Source organism: Rosa rugosa, chromosome 3 (assembly GCF_958449725.1).
Source record: "Rosa rugosa chromosome 3, drRosRugo1.1, whole genome shotgun sequence".
NCBI lineage: Eukaryota > Viridiplantae > Streptophyta > Magnoliopsida > Rosales > Rosaceae > Rosa > Rosa rugosa.
The window spans coordinates 38,333,781-38,356,293 of NC_084822.1; the positions used below are offsets into that span (position 1 = coordinate 38,333,781).

At 36.8% G+C, this 22,513-nt stretch overlaps 2 protein-coding genes across 2 annotated transcripts; both read right to left on the reverse strand.

Moving 5' to 3' along the window:
* Positions 1–8,191: 8,191 nt before the first annotated feature.
* LOC133740767 (GEM-like protein 2) lies at positions 8,192–10,703 on the reverse strand. The gene is made up of 4 exons (XM_062168719.1): positions 10,314–10,703; positions 9,877–9,978; positions 9,193–9,458; positions 8,192–8,493 (listed from the first exon to the last, which is right to left on the reverse strand). Exons 1-4 carry the CDS (start codon positions 10,477–10,479, stop codon positions 8,293–8,295), a joined length of 735 nt encoding a protein of 244 aa, XP_062024703.1. The 5' UTR covers positions 10,480–10,703; the 3' UTR covers positions 8,192–8,292.
* A 5,118-nt stretch (positions 10,704–15,821) lies between these two features.
* Positions 15,822–17,510, reverse strand: LOC133738942 (uncharacterized). Its single transcript, XM_062166632.1, has one exon. The coding sequence runs from the start codon at positions 17,382–17,384 to the stop codon at positions 16,452–16,454; it is 933 nt and encodes a 310-aa protein (XP_062022616.1). The 5' UTR covers positions 17,385–17,510; the 3' UTR covers positions 15,822–16,451.
* Positions 17,511–22,513: the final 5,003 nt, after the last annotated feature.

The following is a 22,513-nucleotide window of genomic DNA, read 5'->3' on the forward strand; positions in this document are numbered from 1 at the left end:
ATTATGTATTTTGAATGTTTATATACTGTTTTTTTTTTATAATGTATTTCACCAATTATTAATATTTTTTACGATATTTCTTATCACTTTATATATTCAGTGGGTCCTTAAAAGTATATTTAGCAATGCTACCCATTTTTTAGTCAAATTTTAGCTAAAATAGTTAAAAAATCATTTTAGCTAGCCACTTTAGAAATACGTCTGCATAAGTGCTATCTATTTTAGCTAGTTTTGAATTTATATTATTTTTTAAATGAAGATTAAATAGTTTAAATGTATTTATAAATTACATAAAATAACTTAAAATGAATGTTTTAAATTATAGAGAGTCTCATCTCGCTCTCTATATTTAGGAGCGAGATAGCTAAAAGTTATAATAGAAAACCACTTAGGAGTCTAGTGCAGCTGTTAAAATAGATAAAAAGCTAAACATACTCTCCAAAATAGCTAAGAAGCTAAAATAGAGAGTCTGCTAAATATGCTCTTAGGATGTCTAAAAAAAATTATTATCTTATGCATTTAGCTAGGTTTTTTGTAATATACACTGGTCCTGAGTTGAGACTGGAGAAATTTATTATTCAATCGAGTTTATTAATTTATCGAACATTTATTTCTCGAAGTTTTACTGCATATATTCATAACTCATAATTCATAATTAATAAAAAAGAAAGGCAATATATGTGACGAAGTTACCATAAGAGTTTAGAATTAATTAATGTAGAAATCGACGTATTAGTTCACGTAAGAATGCATGTAGAATACTAAATAGAATTATTTATGTTCAAGCAAGTTTCAACAATGTCATTTTGACGGTTATCGATGTTTAAGGTCAAGAAATTTCTTGAAAGTCCTCGATCATAGTATAAGCAAGTTGAAAGATGAAATACCCCATGAAAAGCTAGTTAGATTATGTTAAACAGCGTGTGGCCGTGGTCCATCATTGTAATGATATTGTCTCAACGTAACCATTCGTTAGGTGTGAGATTTTAACACAAAAGATTTTGGTACAATTAGGTGTGAGTCACTCACTTATAAGTTATATTATTTTTTTATCACTTTTCTAAAGTGATTTTTTCGTTTCTAACTATTACCCCAAGCAACTTCTAGAGTAAGAAAGCTAGAAAGTGTTTCTTGTATAGAAAGTCATGCACTACAAATGTGAACTACATGTTGATTTTATTTTCCTTCTTAATTATCCAATGTGAACTGTTTGGTAAATTTTGAATGCAAATTATAGTTAGCGCTAGTGTGTGAATGGAAAGAGTGCTTGCTAATTTGGTGGTCTCTTTTCCAAATGGAGGATTAATTAAGTTGATGGTATTTTCCCTAATTAGCTGGTAGAGCCTAGCTTAGAGGTCTCGATTACACTTTTCCAAGAAGCTTACTTAGTGGACAAGGACCACCAAGTGGCACCAACTCCTATACACCTTGGTGGAATTAATCGAACAACTAGGGCATAGGAAAGGAGTGGCTTAAACTTGAAAAAGAATTCAACCTTTGCTTTGCTTACGTTTGGCGAAGAATTGTGTCAAGTTTTAGTCAAATATCTTATGTGTGTGACTGTGACAGCATTAAATTAATTTTCAATAAACCCATATGAATTTTGAGAGATTTATAATGCACAATGCTTTTCACCAGTCGACTATTTATTAGAACTCATAAAAATTTGTTGAAGAGTATAGATGAAGGCTCCACTTTAAAGTCAAACCAACCATTTACGAATTTCAGTTGGATATTTTTTGTTTTTCATTTCTGAGTAATGTTATTGTTTATGAATCAAGCAAAGAATGATGCTTTCCCCCTGTATATATATATATAATATATGTCCAAAGACGATAGATCAAAGGACCTACGCCAATAATGTCTAATGTTTACGATATCAAAGGACACAGTATTCAACTTGTACATCCCGATCCAAGTGGTCTCAACTCTATGATCAATTTTAGTTTCAATTTGTTTGAACAAGTATATATCACTGTAACTATTTTCAGCTAGCTATGATCCATCAGACTCTAAAACAAAAAACTATGTTAGCCATCCCCATTCCAATATTTTGTTACAAATACTATATATAAGAATATCCCCCAAAATATTAGGAGGTTCCTCGATTAATTAGAAACATCATTAATATACACATTAAAGTAACTAACGAGTTAACCACGTGGTGTGGTGTGCTGGTCGAGCGGCCTAGTCTGGAACCCCCAGGTCTAGCGTTCGATTCCCAGTTCCATCCCGTGACCAGCAGATTTGAGGGACCTTTGTTTGTTAACACGAGAGTTCGTGCGTCTGTGGTGCAGTGATTAGTCTGACAAAGCTGGGATACACTGCATGAGGGTGCGTGTGTGGTTCTATTGACGTCTTCCCCCTCAAAAAAAAAAAAAAAAAAAAAAAGGTAACTAACGAGTTAGAGTGTGAGCGTCACCATGAAACAAAGTGGGAACATTAGTACGTATTACGTAAGATCTATATATATCTCCTCAATACCTAGACGCCATAACTTTTCACTTTGCTTCATGTTGAATCGATACAAAAGTGAAACACAACTTGTGTTGGGGACTCCAACGTAAGAATATATGTTACGTACCTCAACTCCAAATTCAGCTTCGATGTATACTTACTCTCTTTGCTGTACTTGATAACTGATCGAGTCAGTTACCAAAAGAAAACGAATTAGTAATCCATTGCCAGGCAATGAGGACAGATGTACATGGAACCCAGAGAAGCGACTCAACGTTTGTCACCATTCATCTATCACATCAATGATTGCATTAGTTTTCGGCGGCTCTGTTTATTATCATGCATGCCCAGCCGTCGCTCTCAGTGCCTGGAGAGCTATGAGGAGGCACATAACAGCGATACGCCAAACAGGGGACTCACCCTCGCTACAAACTTTGCCTACTTGTTCCTTCTTTGTGAATTGCATGCTGTGATGCCCACCTTCTCCATCTGTCCCCAGAACTCTGTCATTTTCATTAACACCACAAATAATGCACAACCCCAAACAGACGCATATGTGAAACTCGACTCAAGCTTCTTAATTGCCTCTCAGTCACTTCCACAACCAAAAAGGCAAAAACCATGATAGGATAAGTAATAGTTTCATACTCTCATTATTGAACTTCTAAGACAAGGTTAAATACTCTAAATGTACACGCATATATATTGTGTTACGTACTGCATTATGTCGAAATTAACTGCAGTTATATATTTAGTGCTGAGAATGAGTTCCAGTAGTACTAGATTCCCGAGCAGTACTCATGACTCTCTTGTGAAGTATGTACTTCTCTAAAGGATTTTCCATCTGTTTACAAAAGGATTTACTGATCTTAATTGATTAAGCTGCCCACCGGTACCTACATATTCAATCAAAACAATCAAATTACGGTTAATTACATTTCACAGAAGAAATTAAGTAGTAGGCCAATGCAGGACTCAAGACTCGATCAGTTACAGTCTTGATTTCAATTCCACAAGAAGTGGAATACGTAAGAAAAGAAGGCTCCGAACACAAAGCCTTCAAAAGCTTGGGAAAAGATATTGTTATGAAGCTGGATTAATAGGCAGGGAGCTGGTTTAGGCTTATATAGGCGGATAAGCCTGTTCATCAGCCTGATACTGTTACATGACTTGAGGCATATATGTGATCAATAGTGCACGGATTTGGTAGTTGCTAGATATATGCCTATGGGCTACTTGAAGCTATGTATATATAAAAAATCTGCATCTTAGAGAGGGGTTGACTACAAATAGATATGAATATAGTGTTGGGGCATTGGGGGTGCATGAAGCTAGCTACCAATGACTACAACTACGACTACTTGCTTGCGCGCGGGGGCAGGCTAGGCCATTGGTTTCAGTTTGGGCAACATTATTGATAGTATTAATTGTCAAAGTTCGTCTAGGAGACTTGTTGTGGTTATCGGTTCATCATACGCCTCGTAAGGCAAATAGCCTCATATTATTTGTAATTTTGATATTCATGATGAGTGGTTGACTCATGTTTTGGGTTTGATTTTGGTGTCGTCGCTTGATATTGATTACAATCTAGTAGTCAATAAATTATCTCTTTCAAGTTTGAGCCACCTCCTTCCCTATACATGCCCTAGCCAGCTATCTAGTTGATCAATTCCAGTCCTGATCACTAAGAAAGCTTTGGTTATGTTAAGTTGGCTAAAGAAACGTGTATAGTTTTTGGTCACACACACATATATTCATTATTCATAGCAAGGCTTAAGTCACCTTATACAAAAATTTAAGTAAAAATATGAAGAAGAACAAGAATGTAGGATTCATAGCATTGCTTAAGTCACTATGATTACTCCGAAAACAACATCAATGTGTAGTTTAGTGGCTTAATTTGTTAGTTTCCTATATGTTATTTTTTTTATTGGTTTAAGGGCATTCTTGTAAAAGCTATTATAAGATTATAAAAAGATAGCAATAAGGTTTCTCAAGTAAGAGAGTTGTTGTTGTCTGAGTTAGAGCTGCAGTCAAACCCAGGGGTGTAACTAAGTCAAGGGACCCAAGTTTCGGTCCAAAATCTCTCAAGTATACCTATAGCGTAGTCCCATATTCAACAAAATCAGGTTACTTCGAGAGAGGAAAAAAATTATGTGTGAATCAGCCTTCGTCTTCCGTTTTCTTGGTTCTTCATCTGGGTTGGTTTAGATGGAGCAAAAATGAGTAATTTGGTATGAAGTTTTAACGTATTGGTGGAAATGAAGTATGGTTGAGAAGACAAATCAACCCTACTCTTCTACCATTTCCACAATATACACACATTAATCAACCAAACTCTTGCTGCACTAGTTGTTGGGATTGTGATTGCTATGGCCATTTCAATGATACATACTCAACTCCTACACTTGTGTATAGTTGTACTAAAAAAAATTTTTGGGTTTCGCCCAAAGAAAGAGATCTAAAAATGTAGCCCACCCCATTTTTAGATCCTAGATCCGCCACTGGTCAAACCGTTTGAGAGCTGTTTTGTAAACTCTCATTTAATAGTGGATATCTTTCTCTCTGCTGCTTTGCGGACGTAGGCTTTTTCCGAACCGCGTTAACAATCTTTTGTGTTCTTTAGTCTATCATTCTTGCATATATTTGGTCACTATGGAATTTTTCACGCAGTGGTTCTCTATTCTTTCTGTTTAGTTGTTATTTGGTGGTGTGAGCACAACAATATGGACTGGATTAAAAAGGTCTATCGTTCTAAAATTAGTATTCATTTCTTGTCGCAAGTACACGGAGATTGAAAACCGTGAACCAGAGAGAAAATTGAGTCTGTTACGGAAGAATAGCACAGGGAATGAAAAAAAAAAAAAAATGTTTGCTGTACGGCAATTCGGACCAACAGCTTTCTGTTGCTAACATGATAGCTGGAAATGATCTGGAGCTGCTGACTTTGATTTTGAGCTGACATGTAAATATTATGGAACTCTAGACTTTCATATATATGGTGCATGACAGTGACAACATTAAATTAATATGAATGAAACCATCTGGAATTTCTATGGCGTACAATGCTCGTTTGCTAAATTTGAAGCAAACCATCAAATATATAGCTTTCCACTCTGCTTGATGTAGAATCAACCTTAAGTAAAACACAACTTGTGTTGGGTACTCCAACCCAAAAATGAACCTCAAGTCCAAATTCAGCTGGAATAGAAGCATAAGAATATCAAAAGTAATTCAGCAACAAGAAATGCAGCTGAATTTCTGAGAAAAAACAAATTTTGGATAAAAATTTCTCAGAAAGATGATATATCATTACCAAACGTATATCAGCTTATACACTGTGGACTTGAATTTCCTATATCATTTGTTATACATTATAGACATATATAATGAGCTCCATAGACACCTGGTCCAAAGACACAAGGACAGTTGTTTTATTTAACTCTTTTTAAAATTTCCGAATTTTGGTTCTTTTAGCTGCTGAGGTCTTCATTTGTTCCCTTGTCCGACCTAACAAAAGAAAATTTTTCAATTTCTCAATTATCCAGTAGAGCCTTCCCCAGGGCAGTAATGAATTCTTCCCTGCAGGTTGAAGAGAAAAAAAAATATATTGTTGGCCCAGCAGCAAAAACACCATACCAAAACCAAGCCCACTGGTTGCAACGTAGGGGCCGAATAAAAGTTATAAAACAGAGTACAAGAAAATAAGTAAAATCCAAATCTAGCCAACCCAACCGCAGACTCCAAATGACCAAATCAGGCGAACCCAAACCAATAATGCTCACCACTAGCAGTACGATGAACTTGTAAATCCACACCATGGACATCAATATCTTTGTATTGACATCAACTCTTTTTTATATACTCTATCTATTCATCTTTGTGTTTTTTCTGTGTTCTCTACCTTGTCTGTGTTTTTTTTAATTTACTTCGCCTCCTAAATTCTAATTGTTGGCCCTACCTTTGTTTTAATCAGTAAGGTTAAAATTCATGATTGAGCTATAAGTTATAGGTGCTCTATCTTCGTTTCTAGAAGGTTTGGAGTTCGGATGAGTGTATAGAATTTGGTTTACTTGAACACTTTCAAGACACATTACATAATAGATCGATAATTAGGATTAGGGTTAATTACAGTTTACCCCCCTGAGGTTTGGGGGTGTCATCATTTCACCCCCTCTACTTTTAATTTTGACTTTTTACCCCCTAAACTTTCCAATTTCAATCAGCCGTGTCCAATTTCTCCTATTCCGTCCAAATTGGACGTTAAGTCTGACCCTTGAGGGCTAAAATAGTCATTTCAACATTAAAAAAAAAAAAAAAAATTCTGTTTTTTAGTTTTTTTTTTTTTTTTTTTTTTTTTTTCTGTTTCTTCGTTTTTTTTTGTTTGATCTTCAACCTATACACCACAAGTTATAATAGGTTTATAAAAACAAAAAAAATACTCTAGGTGGTTGAAAGCCGCTCGCTGGTCTACGATATTTGTGATATATATCCGATAAAGTGAAGAATTTTAGGATATATCCTCAATAAAGTGAAGAAATATTTGTAAAAAATAATTTTACACTTTATCTGTAAATAAATATCTGTATATCCCTAATAAAGTGAAGAAATATCTGTGTAAAATCATTTTTGGTCTACATATTTGTGATATATTTCCAATAAATTGAAGAATTTTAGAATATATCCGCAATAAAGTGAAGAAATATTTGTACATCCCAATAAAGTGAAGAAATATCTGTATAAAATCATTTTTTACAGATATTTATTTACAGATAAAGTGTAAAATTATTTTTTACAGATATTTCTTCACTTTATTAGGGATATATCCTAAATTCTTCACTTTATCGGAGATATATCACAAATATCATAGACCAGCGAGCGGCTTTCAACCACCTATAGTATTTTTTTTGTTTTTATAAACCTATTATAACTTGTGGTGTATAGGTTGAAGACCAAAAAAAAAAAAGACTCTTTAAAAAAAAAACGAAGAAACAGAAAAAAAAAAAAAAAAAAAACTAAAAACAGAAAAAAAAAAAATATATATATAAATATATATATATATATATATATTTTATTTTTATTTTTTTATGTTGAAATGACCATTTTAGCCCTCAAGGGTCAGACTTAACGTCCAATTTGGATGGAATAGGAGAAATTGGACACGGCTGATTGATATTGGAAAGTTTAGGGGGTAAAAAGTCAAAATTAAAAATAGAGGGGGTGAAATGATGACACCCCCAAACCTCAGGGGGATAAACTGTAATTAACCCTTAGGATTATGTTGGTCCAAATGTAAACTTCAATCAATAAATTGTTGGTCTAAACCCCTTTGCCCTTATCTTGGTGGATCATGGATACATTTATTTAACGATCCCTTGTAACAAAAATTCATTCTACATGTTCATAACTGATTTTATCAATTCAAACAAACGCGTATATACACACAAGGGGGGAGGGGGAGTTCAGATTCAATTTAGCATACTCAATCACCATATTCAACTCATCTTATTTTTCGATATTAATTTGCACTACGACGTCGGTACACGTATAACCAAGTAATGCAAAGCCTTATTCCACAAACGTGCTATGTGTGGATCGAATGTAGCTCAACTCTAGAGGAAAAAAAAAAATCAAAGTACTGCATCAGATGCATAACAAAGTACAAGTCTCCCAGGATCATGTGGGAAGCTCTTAATGCATCTTGATCATTTCCACAATCAAAATCACAATGGGATCAAGGAAAAGTACTCTCATTATTGGAATTTTAACACAAGGTGAACTCTGGATATGCAAGATATGTTGCATTACATTCCAATATATAGAAGTTAACTGAAGTTATTTAGGGTTGAGATGAGTTCCACCAGAACTAGGGTTGAGAGCTTGGGTTAGGTTACTGAGGGCCTTGTCATAAGATATGAACCCCATGAACCAGAACTCATGACCGTCTCTTGTTACTATCTGTATGTATTTCTCTGAAGGGTTCCATCTGTTTGCAGAAGGATTCACTGCTCTTAACTGATCAAGCTGCACCACCACCTACATATTCAACAAATTGATCAAATATTCGGATATTGGTTAATTATTCAAGAACGAAATCAAGTAGTAGATGCACAAGTCGATGCTTAATTACTCTTTGCCCCAACTTCACAAATTTAGGGATCTTGATTTCAATCACACCTAAGTGCAAATCAGAGTCAGCACAAAGACATGCATATAAAACAATTGTCAAAACAAAGATCGTATCTCCAATTAGGTAGACAATTCAAGGCTGACAATGCCAAGTCACAACATATACATTGTGGTAAACACCTTAAAATGCTTAGGGAAGGCCGGAAGGGCATTGTTTTGAGGCTGGAATCAAATGTGTCTAAAGGTTGTTGTTATGAGAGGCTGCCCAACAAAACACATCACACTTGAGACTCAACTTAATTTCGTTCCCTGTTTTTCATAGAAAAAAGTTTGCCGGGTTCTACTTATCAGAAATAGTTGTGTATCATCGGAATTCATTTTCAGGGTAAACCCAAAGATGTCTTTGTTTTTTATGCTTCTTGTAACAACCCTTAATCTTAGTAATGGTGAAAAAACAAAAAAAAAAAAAAATTAAGATGCCCTCTTGAAAATGCAGGTTATAGTCTTAAGTTACACAAACAGACGGGAGAATTGAATTTGGTTTCCATGTCCAACAGAAAATAAGCAGTACCTTAAAATTCAGGGGAAAAAAAAAAAAAGTAGTACCTTAAAATATGTGTTCGGATGCGCTGGGGAAATATAGTGACAGAAATCACTACAAAAGGCTATTCTTTTATTGGAAATATACAGCACTCCAATTACAGGTCCAGTAGAAGTTGAGAGATAGCAAGCATATGAATGCAGGAGCTTCTCTTGTAGCATCACAGTCTCAAATTTTTGCTGGAATACTTTATCATCCCCTCTTGTAAGAGCCTTTGTCCCGTGAGTAAGCCTCGCCACTGCTGCGTCTGCAAGACTAGGACTCATTCTCACTGTTCAAAGGCAAAAATTCCAAGACATGTGAGAAAAATGCTTATGAAGTAATTTACTGCAAAGTTGATACAAGTCAAGTCCTACAACAAGCTTAGATTTATATAGAGGAGAGGCATTCAATGGTGGGCTAATTCTGTAGAATTTCAGGTGACACATTTCGGAACAAACTAGCTAGGTTATATTCTTGTAAACATGGAATTTACCATATGAGCAACTATATATGCACCTACTGATTCGATATTAAGGAGATCGGATCATCAGATGTATGCAACTATGCACCTACAGACCTACTGATGATCAGGCTCCAGTGGGAAGCAAACTTAAGTAACAAAGTTTTCATATTGCTTCATGTTTAATTTACATCTAACAATTAGGTATGGGACTTGGGAGATAGGAGTTTAAAAGAGAGAAACTCACAGTGATGCCAGACATTGTCCGTAATGGTGTCTGCTCTTCTGGAGGCACCTTCAACCCTTTTACCACAATGATTCAATGTGTCAAGCACCTTATCTATGGGACCTGGACCAAAATGAAGAAAAAAAACGAAAACAACCAACATCATACAAGGTCTGTATTCGATACCATGTAAACATTGAAATTAATGTTCTTAATTCTACACAATTAGGAAAACGTCTTCAGCACACGGGTAAAACTAAATCACATGACAAACCTTTACTTAAAATTAAGGTTTCCTAAAGATCATCATGAGCACACAAACAAATGATGAGTCTGTCAAAATTAACTTTAAGCATGGGAAAGGTGGCTTCTTCATACTTATCAGTTACTAGGAACAGCAAACTGAAGTTGATGAATGAAAGTTACAGAGAGATCGAGCAAGAGAAACATATACTAACGCTTGGTAGGTGAATTCGACGTGGGAACTGGGGAATATTGAACATAAGGATTGTTGTGGTTGAAGTTGGCGTAGGCATTGCCTTCAATTTGAGGAGGAGGAGGTGGAGGAGGACTGCCATTCATCATCATGTTCATGTTGTTGGAATTGTTTTTTCTAGCCTTCATCTTGTAGTCCTGATGATGATCGACTACCCAGAACTCCCCCCTCCAAATATTGTTGTAGTCCAATTTCACAATGTCATGTATAAAACAGATGGAGAAGAAGATTATAATAGTGATAGGGGAATAAGAATAATCTGTGTGAACACCAAGAACGACGATGGTGGTGGGAGCATAACACTGCTAAGTGGTAATGGAACCTTGGATTAGATGCTGCGGCACTCACTTCCCAAAGAACAAAAAGATATATGCCAACTTAGGATGTGATAACCTCACCATTTTGCTTGTATTCTATTGCTTAATAGTAAAATAAACGAGATATTTTGCAAAATTAATTGAAAAGCAATCAAGTCCTCTATAGCAACACAAATGAAGTCGCTTTAAATGGAACAAACAATGCACAACAGACAAATACATGGGGACTAAAGCTTAGTTCCCTCAATATATAATTACAAAAACTAAAGCCACAATAAAAAAGAAGCCTAGACCAACCTGTTTGCAAAGTAGTTCTTAATTAAACACTATTTGTAAGATAATATAACAATTATAATGCGGATCAGGTTCCACTGTTTATTAGGTTTTAATAATATATCACTCATCCACTAGATAACAAAGATTAAATTAATAATGTATATCAAAGTATCAAATTACTAGCTACTTTCAAGCGTGCGAAAATGCAACCGCAAATTTTCAAGTAATCTTCTTGTATGAGAATGAATTAAGGGAAAGTCTAATTAATCTCCCTGCATTCCTAATTTCCTAACGTCACTAATTTATCTTTCTTTTCGTAATCACTTAGTTGTACTTTACAAGAACTCTGACATTTGAGATGGCACGGCAGCTGGGCTTAAATTGATGTGTCATGCATGTGAATATGTGGTATAAACCTCATGATCGAGCCAGAACTTATCACCATCTCTTGTGACAATAACAAAATGCATATTCCATCCAGTCTTAAAATGATCCACTACTAGAATTATGGGCAATAGCCCCATACACTATTGGTGACATATTTGGGCCAAAGGCCACACATGTACGTGTCTATTACCCATTGCCACGACACAGCCACTTTCTTTTAGGTCAGTGCGCTGTGGAGGGGTTGCTTTCTCCTTAATTGTCTCAGTTTTGTTGTGTGTGGCTTCTTCTGACATGGTGGGGACCACGGGTAGGAATCAGAGTTTCGATTGCTTCTATTTTTTTTTTTTGGTCAACAATTGCTTCTATTCATGATCCAGTACTGAGTCCTCAGTCCTCTTGCTTCTTTGTAGTTCCGAAATTGAAATTGATTAGATTCTTGATATTATTCATTTTATCTCATCTTTCTGGGGATGGATGGCTTAATCAAGTTGGTGAGTACATGGGAAAGCAAGAAGAGCAGCTTCAGTTTGCAATTGATTTGGCCGAAATCTGAAAGCAAAGGCAATCCATGTTTAAAGCTTGAATCTTTTGAGTGTCCAAGTCCATAATTGAAGTTAGTGTTGAAGAAACAAACAAGGAACAGAACTCACCTATACCAGGATCTCAATGATGATCTTCTTGGGTTTAATCGCTGCCATGGTTTCAGCCTCCTACTCAGTGCTGAAATTGGGGATCTTGGATTAGAGATGATAGGCACAGACCCATACAAAATTCAATCAAAAAGCCATAATCGAAAAACCATAGACAACAAAAATCATCCAATTTTTCTCCCACATCTATCGAATGAGCCGTCAAAGAAAATTAAAATAATAAAAACCAAAATGGTACCTGTTTGTGTTATCCACTGGAGCTTCTCCATGGTCTTAGGTTCAAGCACGACGAACGAGTTGTAATGGCTGATGGCTTTTTCATCCCAGGTGATTCGCAACCTCGCTCTCCACGAACACAGTCTGAAATCTCTTCAATCTCTGCAATCCCTTAATGCAAAGAAAAACCACAATCGCATCAGAAATCACAACCCCTACTTCGAAAATAGAAATTAGGTGAAATTGATAGACCAGAGTTGAATAGATTGGGGATCTAGTCCCTACAATTCAGACTGTCCAGGGTAATCGATCATGGTGAATTTGGAGCAGTAAGACCAGATAGAGAGAGGTAGAGAGAGACCAGAGAAAGAGATAAGTTTTTTTTTTTTTTTTCTGAGAAGAAGATGAAAGAGAGAGAGAGTCTGAGATTCAATTAAAGGTGTGGAGCACAATTTATGATGTGATCGAAGAGGAAAAGGAAAGGATAAAATATTCAATAAAATTAGTTTTCACAGAAAAGAAAACCTAAACAAGTATTAAATATTGGTTTGAATATAAATAAATAAATAAATAATATTTATTTAATCAGCCTCCCACGCTTTGTGCTTATAGGTCTATTTGTATATAACAGTGGGTATGAGCTCCATATCCTCGGTTTTACAAATTTGTGGCAATACATGTGTGGCCTTTGCCCACATTTGTAGTGGTGTGATCCTATATATCTTTGTTAAAATTATTAACGCAAGCTTTTAGTAGACGATTTAATGAGGATTGTTGTTGTTGTAACTTGTAAGTGGGGTTGAGTGGAGGACTCATAAGTCATTTGTTGTAGTTTTTAAGAAGAAAGACAAGTTCCAACCTAGACAAATACTTCAGCGTTTAGTTTGGATTTTAATGCTTGATTGATTTTCAATGATTTAAAAGACAGTTAAATCTGTTGAACGTAACATAATGTTGTAGTAATTCATGTTACAACAGAAATTTCTAGAACGAGTCAACAACCATGTGATTAGAAATAAAAGAGCGTCAAATTTCACTTGCTCGTTCATTCATTAGCAATTAAAAGACAAAACAACAACAACAATTGTACACTCTTTTGTAGTAATTTATGACGGCCGGGCGTTTTGACCCGAGAGACCGAGATACCGGTTTGATCCGGACCGAAACTGACCATTCGGGTCGGGTTTGAAAGCTGAAATCCTCGGTTCGGGCTAAACCGAACTAATTCCCATGTCCTTCGGTTCGGTCTCGATTCAATATTCGCATAACCGATCCGGACCGATATTTGTACTTATATATGTGTCGCCTGTTAATTGGCTCTCAGTCAAGCTTATAGAGAATACCCTGAACTTGGGTGCAGGCAATCACCCAATTTCATTCGACCTAAAGAACCCTATCGAAGTCGTCTTCTTCACTTCATTTTATCGATCACTTTCACTTCTTCTGTTCTTCTTCACTCTGTTTCTCGATCAATCACCCATTCACCCATGGATTCCTCCACTGGAAACACACCACAAACCGAATCCCAATCCCAATCTCAATCCCAGTCTGAACCCAATTCAAATTCCGATTTGAATAATGCAAACCCCAATTCTGATTCTAACACCGAAGTTGCCGAGAATGTTGTCGTCCCTGCAACTGCATCAGACTAACCATCTTCTGCAACAGCTCCATCTACGATGACATCGTCAACTGCATTGTAGATTTTTAGTGATTGTTTATGGCTTTAGTTTATGTCTTGAGTTGAGCATGTTGAGTTACTTGAGTTTATCTGTTTATGGCTTTAGTTTCAGTGCAGATTTGGATGACTTAATTACTTAAGTTTGCATAGTTGGATTGGATGGCTTTACTGCTTTAGTTTGCATAGTTTGCAGTTTGCACTTGGCAGTCTTTGAATAATTGAATCTGCAATTTTGCAGTTTGCAGTCTTTGAAGCTGCAATTCTACAGTTTGCATAGTTTTGCAGATTTTCACTTGTGTTGTGCAACTAGAAATGTCATCATTGTCATTTGAAATTCTGAAAATTGGAAGAAGGTTACCTAAACACTGAAATCTGAAGAAAAAAAAATAGTTTTTTTTGGCCCGAAAAACAGAAGACCGGACCGATTGTGTTTGGGTCAGTTTCTCATTGGTTTTAACCTGCTTAAAAGATCGATCCAGACCTAACCAACACTGTCTGTTTTGATCTCGGTTTTCAACTTTTTCGGACCGGACCGATCCGAACCTAGCCTTAATTTATGTTACAACTAAAATTTCCTGAACAAGTCAACAACCATATTAATAGAAATAAGAGAGCGTCAAATTTCACTCAATCACAATCACATTGCTCGTTCATTCATTAGCAATCAAAGAGGGGACAACAACAACAATTGTACATTCATATTCAACCGTCAAAATACACGTGGGACTACATGTCATCTAAAGAAATACGGTTTAATGGATTATTTTTCTACAGTGTCAAGAAAAAAAAAAGGCGACCATAGATAGATTTTTTTATGGTATCAAGGTACGTATACCAAAGGCTTCCTAGATTAAAAAAAAATAATAATAATAATTCATTGACGGTGTGAAATGCTAATGCTCCAATTGTACATACAACACAGTGTCTAATCCATGATCTTCTAGTGATAATCATGAGTTCATGACCATCATAGCTATCATTGCTCCACTTTCCATTTATGTCCCTCCGTTATAAGGAAGCAAGAACTAAAATATCGATATTTTCGCCGATATTTCGACGATAATATTGTTTTTTTGAGTCCCCGAAATTTTGGTTGCCTATCACCATAATATCGCGAGATATTTACAAAATATCGCGAAAATATCGATATTTACCGAAATGTGCGATATTTTTCAAAATTTAGGGAATATTCCCAAAGAAAAACCAACCAAACCTTGAACATTGACAGGTTTCGAACTTGTCCCATAGACCCCTAGCAAAAATGAGTCAGGAAACGCCTCAAGCACCCAACCAACTCGACTGACGGTTGGTTTTGGTTCTAATATACTCTTTTTTATATTAAAATGTATTTTTCATGGAAAAGATTACTAATTTTTTTTTTTACAATTAATTTAAACTTCTAAAATATAATTTCTAGCAATTTTGTATTTTTAATTTGTTGACTCTAACATTTCTAAATAACTAGAATTCTTCATACATACTATGCAAGTGTAATGGTTTTTTATTAAAAAAATAAAAATAAAACAAAACAGTTATTGTAGTGAGAAAATAGTAGTGATTGTGGGATAATTTCTTTTTAATTTTCATATTTACCCTTATGATTTAATTTATTCTCAAAGTTTTTTAATCTTTCAGGGCTAAATCTGTCAAAAATTTCAATTTTGGCTAACAAAGTCTATTCTCTTAATAATAGTATAGATTTAATGCTTTACAAGATCTCCAAAATACTTTTGCTACGTTTTAATAATATTAATTCGTTTGTACTTGATTGAATAATTCTACAACTTTACTAAATCTCTAATTATAATTGGTACTATATATTTTACTGGCGGCAGCATACGTACTTTAAATTACTATAATTCACTATGAAATGAAGGTTGTTCACCATTTTTTTTTCAAATATAATAGATAATGGAACAAATAAGTAGCTCACAAAGTTTCACTTAAAATTTCAATAATTTTCTCTCAATTTCCACCATTTCTTTCAAAAATTATCGATATCGATATTTCCACAATATTTTTGCCGAAATTTTCATTTTTCAGAATATCAATATATCTTCAATACACGATATTTTGGTGTTTAAAGAAATAACCATCCAGACATCTAGTGATAGACGTGACAAATTGACAATCATAGCCATCTGAATCACTTTCCCAAATTATATTACTAAACAATCTTATCCAAATCTTCAAAACAAAACTACTGTCTTTTCCTGTCCTACCACCTCACTCATATGTCTCACCACGTCGACTCCCCGCTACAATCCAAGCGACCCAACATCATTTTCATCGACACCATCACCGGACCTGAAAGCAACACTAGGAAACGGTGCTCTGTCATCCTCATCGATATCCCTTCCAGAATAATTAAAATTCCCCACTCCAATCCCCACGGTGTTCCAGTGACCCCTCATCCCACAACCGTCTGATTTAAGTGATGGTCAAATATAATAAGTCAAAATTTTAATCCGCCGTCATGTACAACAATGTGCGTTTGCCGCGTTACACCATAAGAAAACAAAAGCGCAAAATGTAATTTATCTTTATTCCATTGGATGGATAATCACTCTCATCTAAGTACGGATAAAGACGCGGCCGGTGACGGCGCTGGTCTCAGAAACGACGTCGTCGAACCCGACCCAACGGCATTTGGCGCCAGACACCTGTGGGAACAGAGGCGAGGTCCGCGTGAGCGGATTCTCCGGCAACGGATTAACCGTCCGCTTGTACGGCCCGAACCACTTGTTCTGCATGTAACGGTTTTTCCGCCACGGTGGCACTGACAGCTCTCGGCTCCTCAGCGACTTCTTCGCCGCGTCGCACATGACCCGGACGATCTTTTTCAGGTCGTCGGAGCCGCCGACGAAGTGACGTGGCAGCGACTGCGTCAGCCGCGAGTACTGGCCCGACGGCCGAGCGATCTCGAACTCGGCGGCGAAGTCCACGTCCACGAAGTACCTGCTGCTCTGCTGCTGCCGCCACGTGGCGGACGAGTTGGCGGCTACCACGTCGATGAACTCGTAGTGCCCGGCGGTGATGCTGCCGGCGGAGCTCCACTTGGTCTTGCAGATCGCCGCATTGTGCCCCTTCCCCCTCAGAAACGACATGACGCTCCTCTGCAGAGCCGACTTGTCCGATATCAGACACGAGAACGCCTCCACCGCCTCCGCCACGTCAGCGAGCAGCACCTTGGCGTAGGCGTCCGCATTCGCCGAATATCTCAAAATGCACTCCACCGCGGCGGAACGATCCGAGACCGAGTCGACTCGGTCCGAGTCGTAGTCGCGGTTGTCCGGCGACCGCGGCTCCGACGACGACGACGACGACGATTCTTCCTCCTCCTCGAGAAAGCTGTGAACGAGCTCGGACAGACAAGGAGAGACGTCGTCGCCGGAGTGCTCGCTGCCGCTGCTGACGTAGCTCTCCCGGCCGACGAGTCGTGCCTTGACCTTGTCGTCGAGCGGGTAAGTGACTCTCTTGGTTCTGGTTCTGACGAGACAAGCCATTGATAGACTGTAAATTGTGATCTCTCTTTTGGAGGATTTGAAGAAGCTTGTAGTGATGGTCCTGTGATTAGAGCGATTTGAGGAAGGAGTGGGGGAGAGGCTTTATATAGAAGAGGGTTTGTGCCCTACAGTGGTGCTGTTGTTCAGTTGTTGAGAGGATAACTGTGGGAATTTAATTTGGGAATATTCGGTTTCAAAAGCTGGTGGTGTTTTTTGTTACAAAAATTCTGGTTTTTGTTTCCTTTGGGAAGATTAAAAACTGTGAGGGTTAGAGTCCCCTGGAGTTTGACCAAAAAAAAAAAAAAAACAGAGAGAGAATTAGGAACTAGGAAGAGGATATGCGAGGGAGACTGTACACGTGGAAGCATATGCTGGGCTTATTCCAGTATGTGACGCGGTGGGTCTTGACCGGTTGAAGTACCAGTCACTACTCTTAAAATCTCATCTGGCTCACGCCATTCGTACGGGAAGGGTTGTTCGCGCACGGGACTGGCACGTGTTTGATGATTCATGGGCCGCTGGGCCCGGCTACTCTTAAACCGCTGGCCCGTGGATAAGGGTGAAAGTGTAGTAGGTAATATCTCTTTTTTTTCTTTCTTTTTCTTTTTTTTCAACTGGATTATGATGAAACTAAAAGATGTGATATGGTATTATATCAGGGAGAGGGAGAGGGAGAGGGAGAGGTATGGTTTTGGACTTTGAAGGCAGAAGGACGATAGGGATTATTCCCTTTGGCTTCTTCTCAAGAGATTGACGAGTTGCTCTTCTTTAAGGAACTCTGATTGGTGGATTGATTGATGAGTTTGGTTGTAATTCTTTAACGAACTCTGATTGGTTAAATGGATTATCTCAGATTAATTATCTCATAAATAATCCATGAATAAAGAGAATAAGGTAGGGGATTCGAGCTAGATGCATGTTTATTTTTTCTTTTTTCTTCAAGTGGGGGTTCTGTGATGAATATTTTAGAAGCTGGTTTTGCCTGAAAGAGTACAATGGAGAGACGGTTATAGTCAATCCACTTGAAACACATCTACTGCCTCTTGGGTGAGAGGAAAGGTTGAGGATTAATTATATTAAGAAGCTGGGGTTTAATGTTTCCAATTGGATTATCTTTAACTGTGCATGCATGCTCTCTGTTTTATGCTTACAGGAACCCTAAATTTTCAATTCTACTACTTCCAAAATGAGTACGTAGTAACAGTTGAACTCGATTCTTAAAGAAAAATTTCGTGCGTTATCAGTTCTCATCAAAACTGCATTTATTCTCATTTTCAACAGGTAAAGATTATAGTAAAAACTATAAACCTTCCAACGTCTTGGTACGAAAGTTGAAACGTTGAGTACATTTTCAATGAGAAATTTTTTAATGAGAAATTTATAATAATGACTTTTAAATGAACAGTTGAATGACATGTATGTTGAAATTTTAAAATATCAATTAAAATTGAAAACACTCATCCAACCGTTCATTTAAAAGTATTCATATAATTATTATTATAAAGTTCACCCCATTTGTCGACTTTAATTTTTGTATCATAAATTGTAAACTCTAAATATTAACTATCGGCATGTTCACCTGAAGTTCACGAGCTAGTATTGTTCAATGTTGGTTTGCATGCATTAATTTTTTTTTGGTAGTGTGCATGTTGAACTTTTTTTTTTTTGAGAAAACCATGTAGATAGAATATTTAGAGATGATTGTCTGTTTGAACTTGGCATTTAAAGATCATGGCCTACATCAGTAGGAGTACGTGTAGACGTCAATCATAGTATTAATCGGGGGCCAAAAAGATGGATGTCAACATGATTTCGACACTCTGTTGACATGATAATTCATGTCATACTGAACATAAACTGAAAATTTTATAGTATTTCTTAATATTGAAATTTTATAACATAAAACCTTAGACCAATATCATTTATGACGTACTCTACACGTATAATTAGTTTAACAACTTATGCTACATTGATTCAATATTCTTGAGAATTATAGAATATTCATAATGAAACCAATCATATATTTTTCATTACAGTAGCATTAATTTCAGGTGATGGTCAAACGTTGATAGTTTTCCTTTAACCAAACCTAACTCAGTTAGCTTATGGTGTGTTTGGGAGGGCTTAGCATTTAACTAAAGCTCTTTGTGAGGAGAAGAATTGGGATTGAACTCGTTTATTCCACAGATCGATCAGCCTATTCAAGAAGCTACCGGTCCGGGTTAGCAATTTTGAAAAGCACTTATTATTTAAGCTGCATGCTTCCAAATTGCTGTAAGAGCAAGTCCACCGGTTCCTCTTTGACCGGGCAAAGCATGGATTTGGTGAGGTGGTGACCGGCCAACCCCAAAATCTCTCTTCTACCAACACAAGCTTGACCGGGCAAACGATGAACTTTCTTGACCGAAGTCAAGAAAAAAGGCAAGAGGATGACATTTTCCTTGACCCACAAGGCCTGTGCCAGCTCGGCCCACACCCAAATGTGGGTGACGTCAGCGTGTTCTGTAGAGAGAGAGAGACGCGACACAGGACGATGATCGGATTGGGTCTGATTTGCTCCGCCTGGGGTTGCTTCGATCTCGGCCTGGGGGCAGCGGATGGGCGGGCTGACTCCACGGAGCGGCTGGGCGAGGCGAGTCGACCTCGGGGGCGCCGGGATCGTGGCTGGAAGATGTCGGAGGAGGGAGAAAAATCCAGGTCAGGTCGGATGAGCCGGGTCTGGGGGAGCGCGCGAGAGAGAAAGAGAACCGAGGGGGGAATGAAAAAAAGAAAAAATTTCGTCCTTTGAAACAAAAGGGAATTTTTTTTTTGGCTATTTATAGAAAACTTCCAGATTTCAAAAATTCATAATAAATTCATACGAACTCCGAATATTGCGTTCTATATATGCCCGAGATCATATCGACGAGCTCTACAACTTTCATGAAGGAAGTTTTCCCAAATTCCAAACGTATGAAAAATTAATTTTCACGACCACCTAAATAACGTTTGTTTCGAAAATAAAAATCGGTTAGAAACCGAATTTCTCGTACAACAACTAAATAACGTTGTATTGTACTTATTCCTAGTTTTTCATTTATGTAAGAAAAAATCGATGAACAGTGAAAAATGAACAGTCTTGACTGGTCAAGAAAAAAAACGGGTGGAAACCCATGTCCAGTAGCAGTGAACAGTTACTTGACTGGTCGACGCATTGACTTTTCGACCTTGATATTTCTTGACTACCGGTGAACTTGCTCTAACGGAGGTTTAATAAAACTTTCGTCAAGACCTATTTTATCCTTGCACTTTTGACGGAAAGACAACCTGAGTCCCTATATCTCTCTCCATCTCTCATTTCCAAACCCTCAGAAGACGACGTCGATTACATTACAGAAACACATTCTCTGTTCATTAAAAACAAAAAACAAAAAAATAGAGGATGTCGACTCCTCTCGTCTCTATATATGCTTGGTCTCATCTCCCTTTCTCTATTCAAGTGATGGGTCTCAATTCACAATTCTCTTATGCTTTCATCAGTAAGTGCGAATACAATCCTTCAATGTCTAAAGACTCTAATTCTCTAAACAGTAGGATTTCCAAATTATTGTCTTTGTGTTGAATGATTTGATTAGTACGTTTGTTAAAGTGGATCTCTCTTTATCTGTGATTTGTAGAACTGTTGGCTAATTGTATTAGACTATTAGCAAGCAATGGTTCTCCTTAATTTGGGAGCTCCCATTTTTTGATTGGCTGTGTTCGATGAATTGAAATTATGCTAGATGGCTGGGCACAAAGGTTAAAGCCTTGAAGTGAAGGTCGACTAGAAAGTGTCGAGGTACGATCGACCAGATATAAAGTTGTCGAGATAGCTTCCTAGTGGGAGAAATGTACTATCACATAATTGCATGCATCAATTGGGAAGCTTGAAAAAGTTGTTTCCAACTTTCGGAAATAAGAATATTAGTGAAAAAGCTAAAGCGCGTCCATTGTATATAGACTAGACCTGTAAATGGACCGGATTTGGATCGGATCGACCTTAATCCAAATCTGTTTACTTAAAAAAAAATTCGATCCAAACTCGCTTCGTTAACCCGGCGGATCGTTGATAGCTCGATCTAAATCCGTATCCGTCGGGTTAACGGATACCCGGTCCGCTAATCCGACCCGTTATAATTTCAAATATTTTAAAATTTTAAATAGTAATATTAAATTTATATCATGGTATCTCATAAGATATTAATAAAATATTAAAACAACATGAAAAGTATCACCAAAAGTATAATTACATTATCAAAATTCTTAATGCTTCTTGGAATATTGGGTGATAGACTGTCCCTTAGATTTCTGCAAAAAAATTGTATTAGAAATTCTTCATATTTTATATTTTATATTTTATATTTTTAAAAAATAATAATATGTTAATAAAAAAATAATATTTTATTATTACAAAAACGGGCCGGATCATTAACGGATCAGATCGACCTAGATCCGTTAAATAAACGGGTTAACGGATTCGGATCATTAACGGATCAAAACTTTCGATCCAAACCCGTCCAATAGTCACGGATCTGGAGCGGGTCCGAATCAAAATCCGGTCAATTTACAGGTCTATATACAGTAGAGCTTTGGTGTTATGATCATATGTACAGCTCGTCCATTTTCTTTTTTGTTCGCGTTCATTTTATTATAATATCGACTACTGTTATTAATGTGATATTTATATGATTGGCATTTTCTACCGCAACAATCAAGAGTCATGTTTTCGTGTAATAGTTTAATTTATACTCTTGGATTCTTAGAAGAATGGAATGTTTCAAGCTTCCTGCACAACTCTCATCAATCAGGTATGTCTTACTTACACGTGCATGCTTGTCAAGTGTCTAGGACTGAACTTGTCTTTAAATTCTATTGTAGGATGCGAACATCTTTTCAGTCCTAATGTGCTGATCTGCGAATTTTCAGAAGGTTTTATCCAAAAAAAATAATTGTTTCATAAATTGGTTTGTGGCATGGGTTTTTCTTTTAAATTGCTTTATCCATGGATATAAACTTGTTTTAAAAAAATCTTTTCGCAGCAGAAATCCTAGCATACCCTAGTTCATTCATCTCTTATAAATATGTAGTTTCACATTGTTTAAAATTTCATG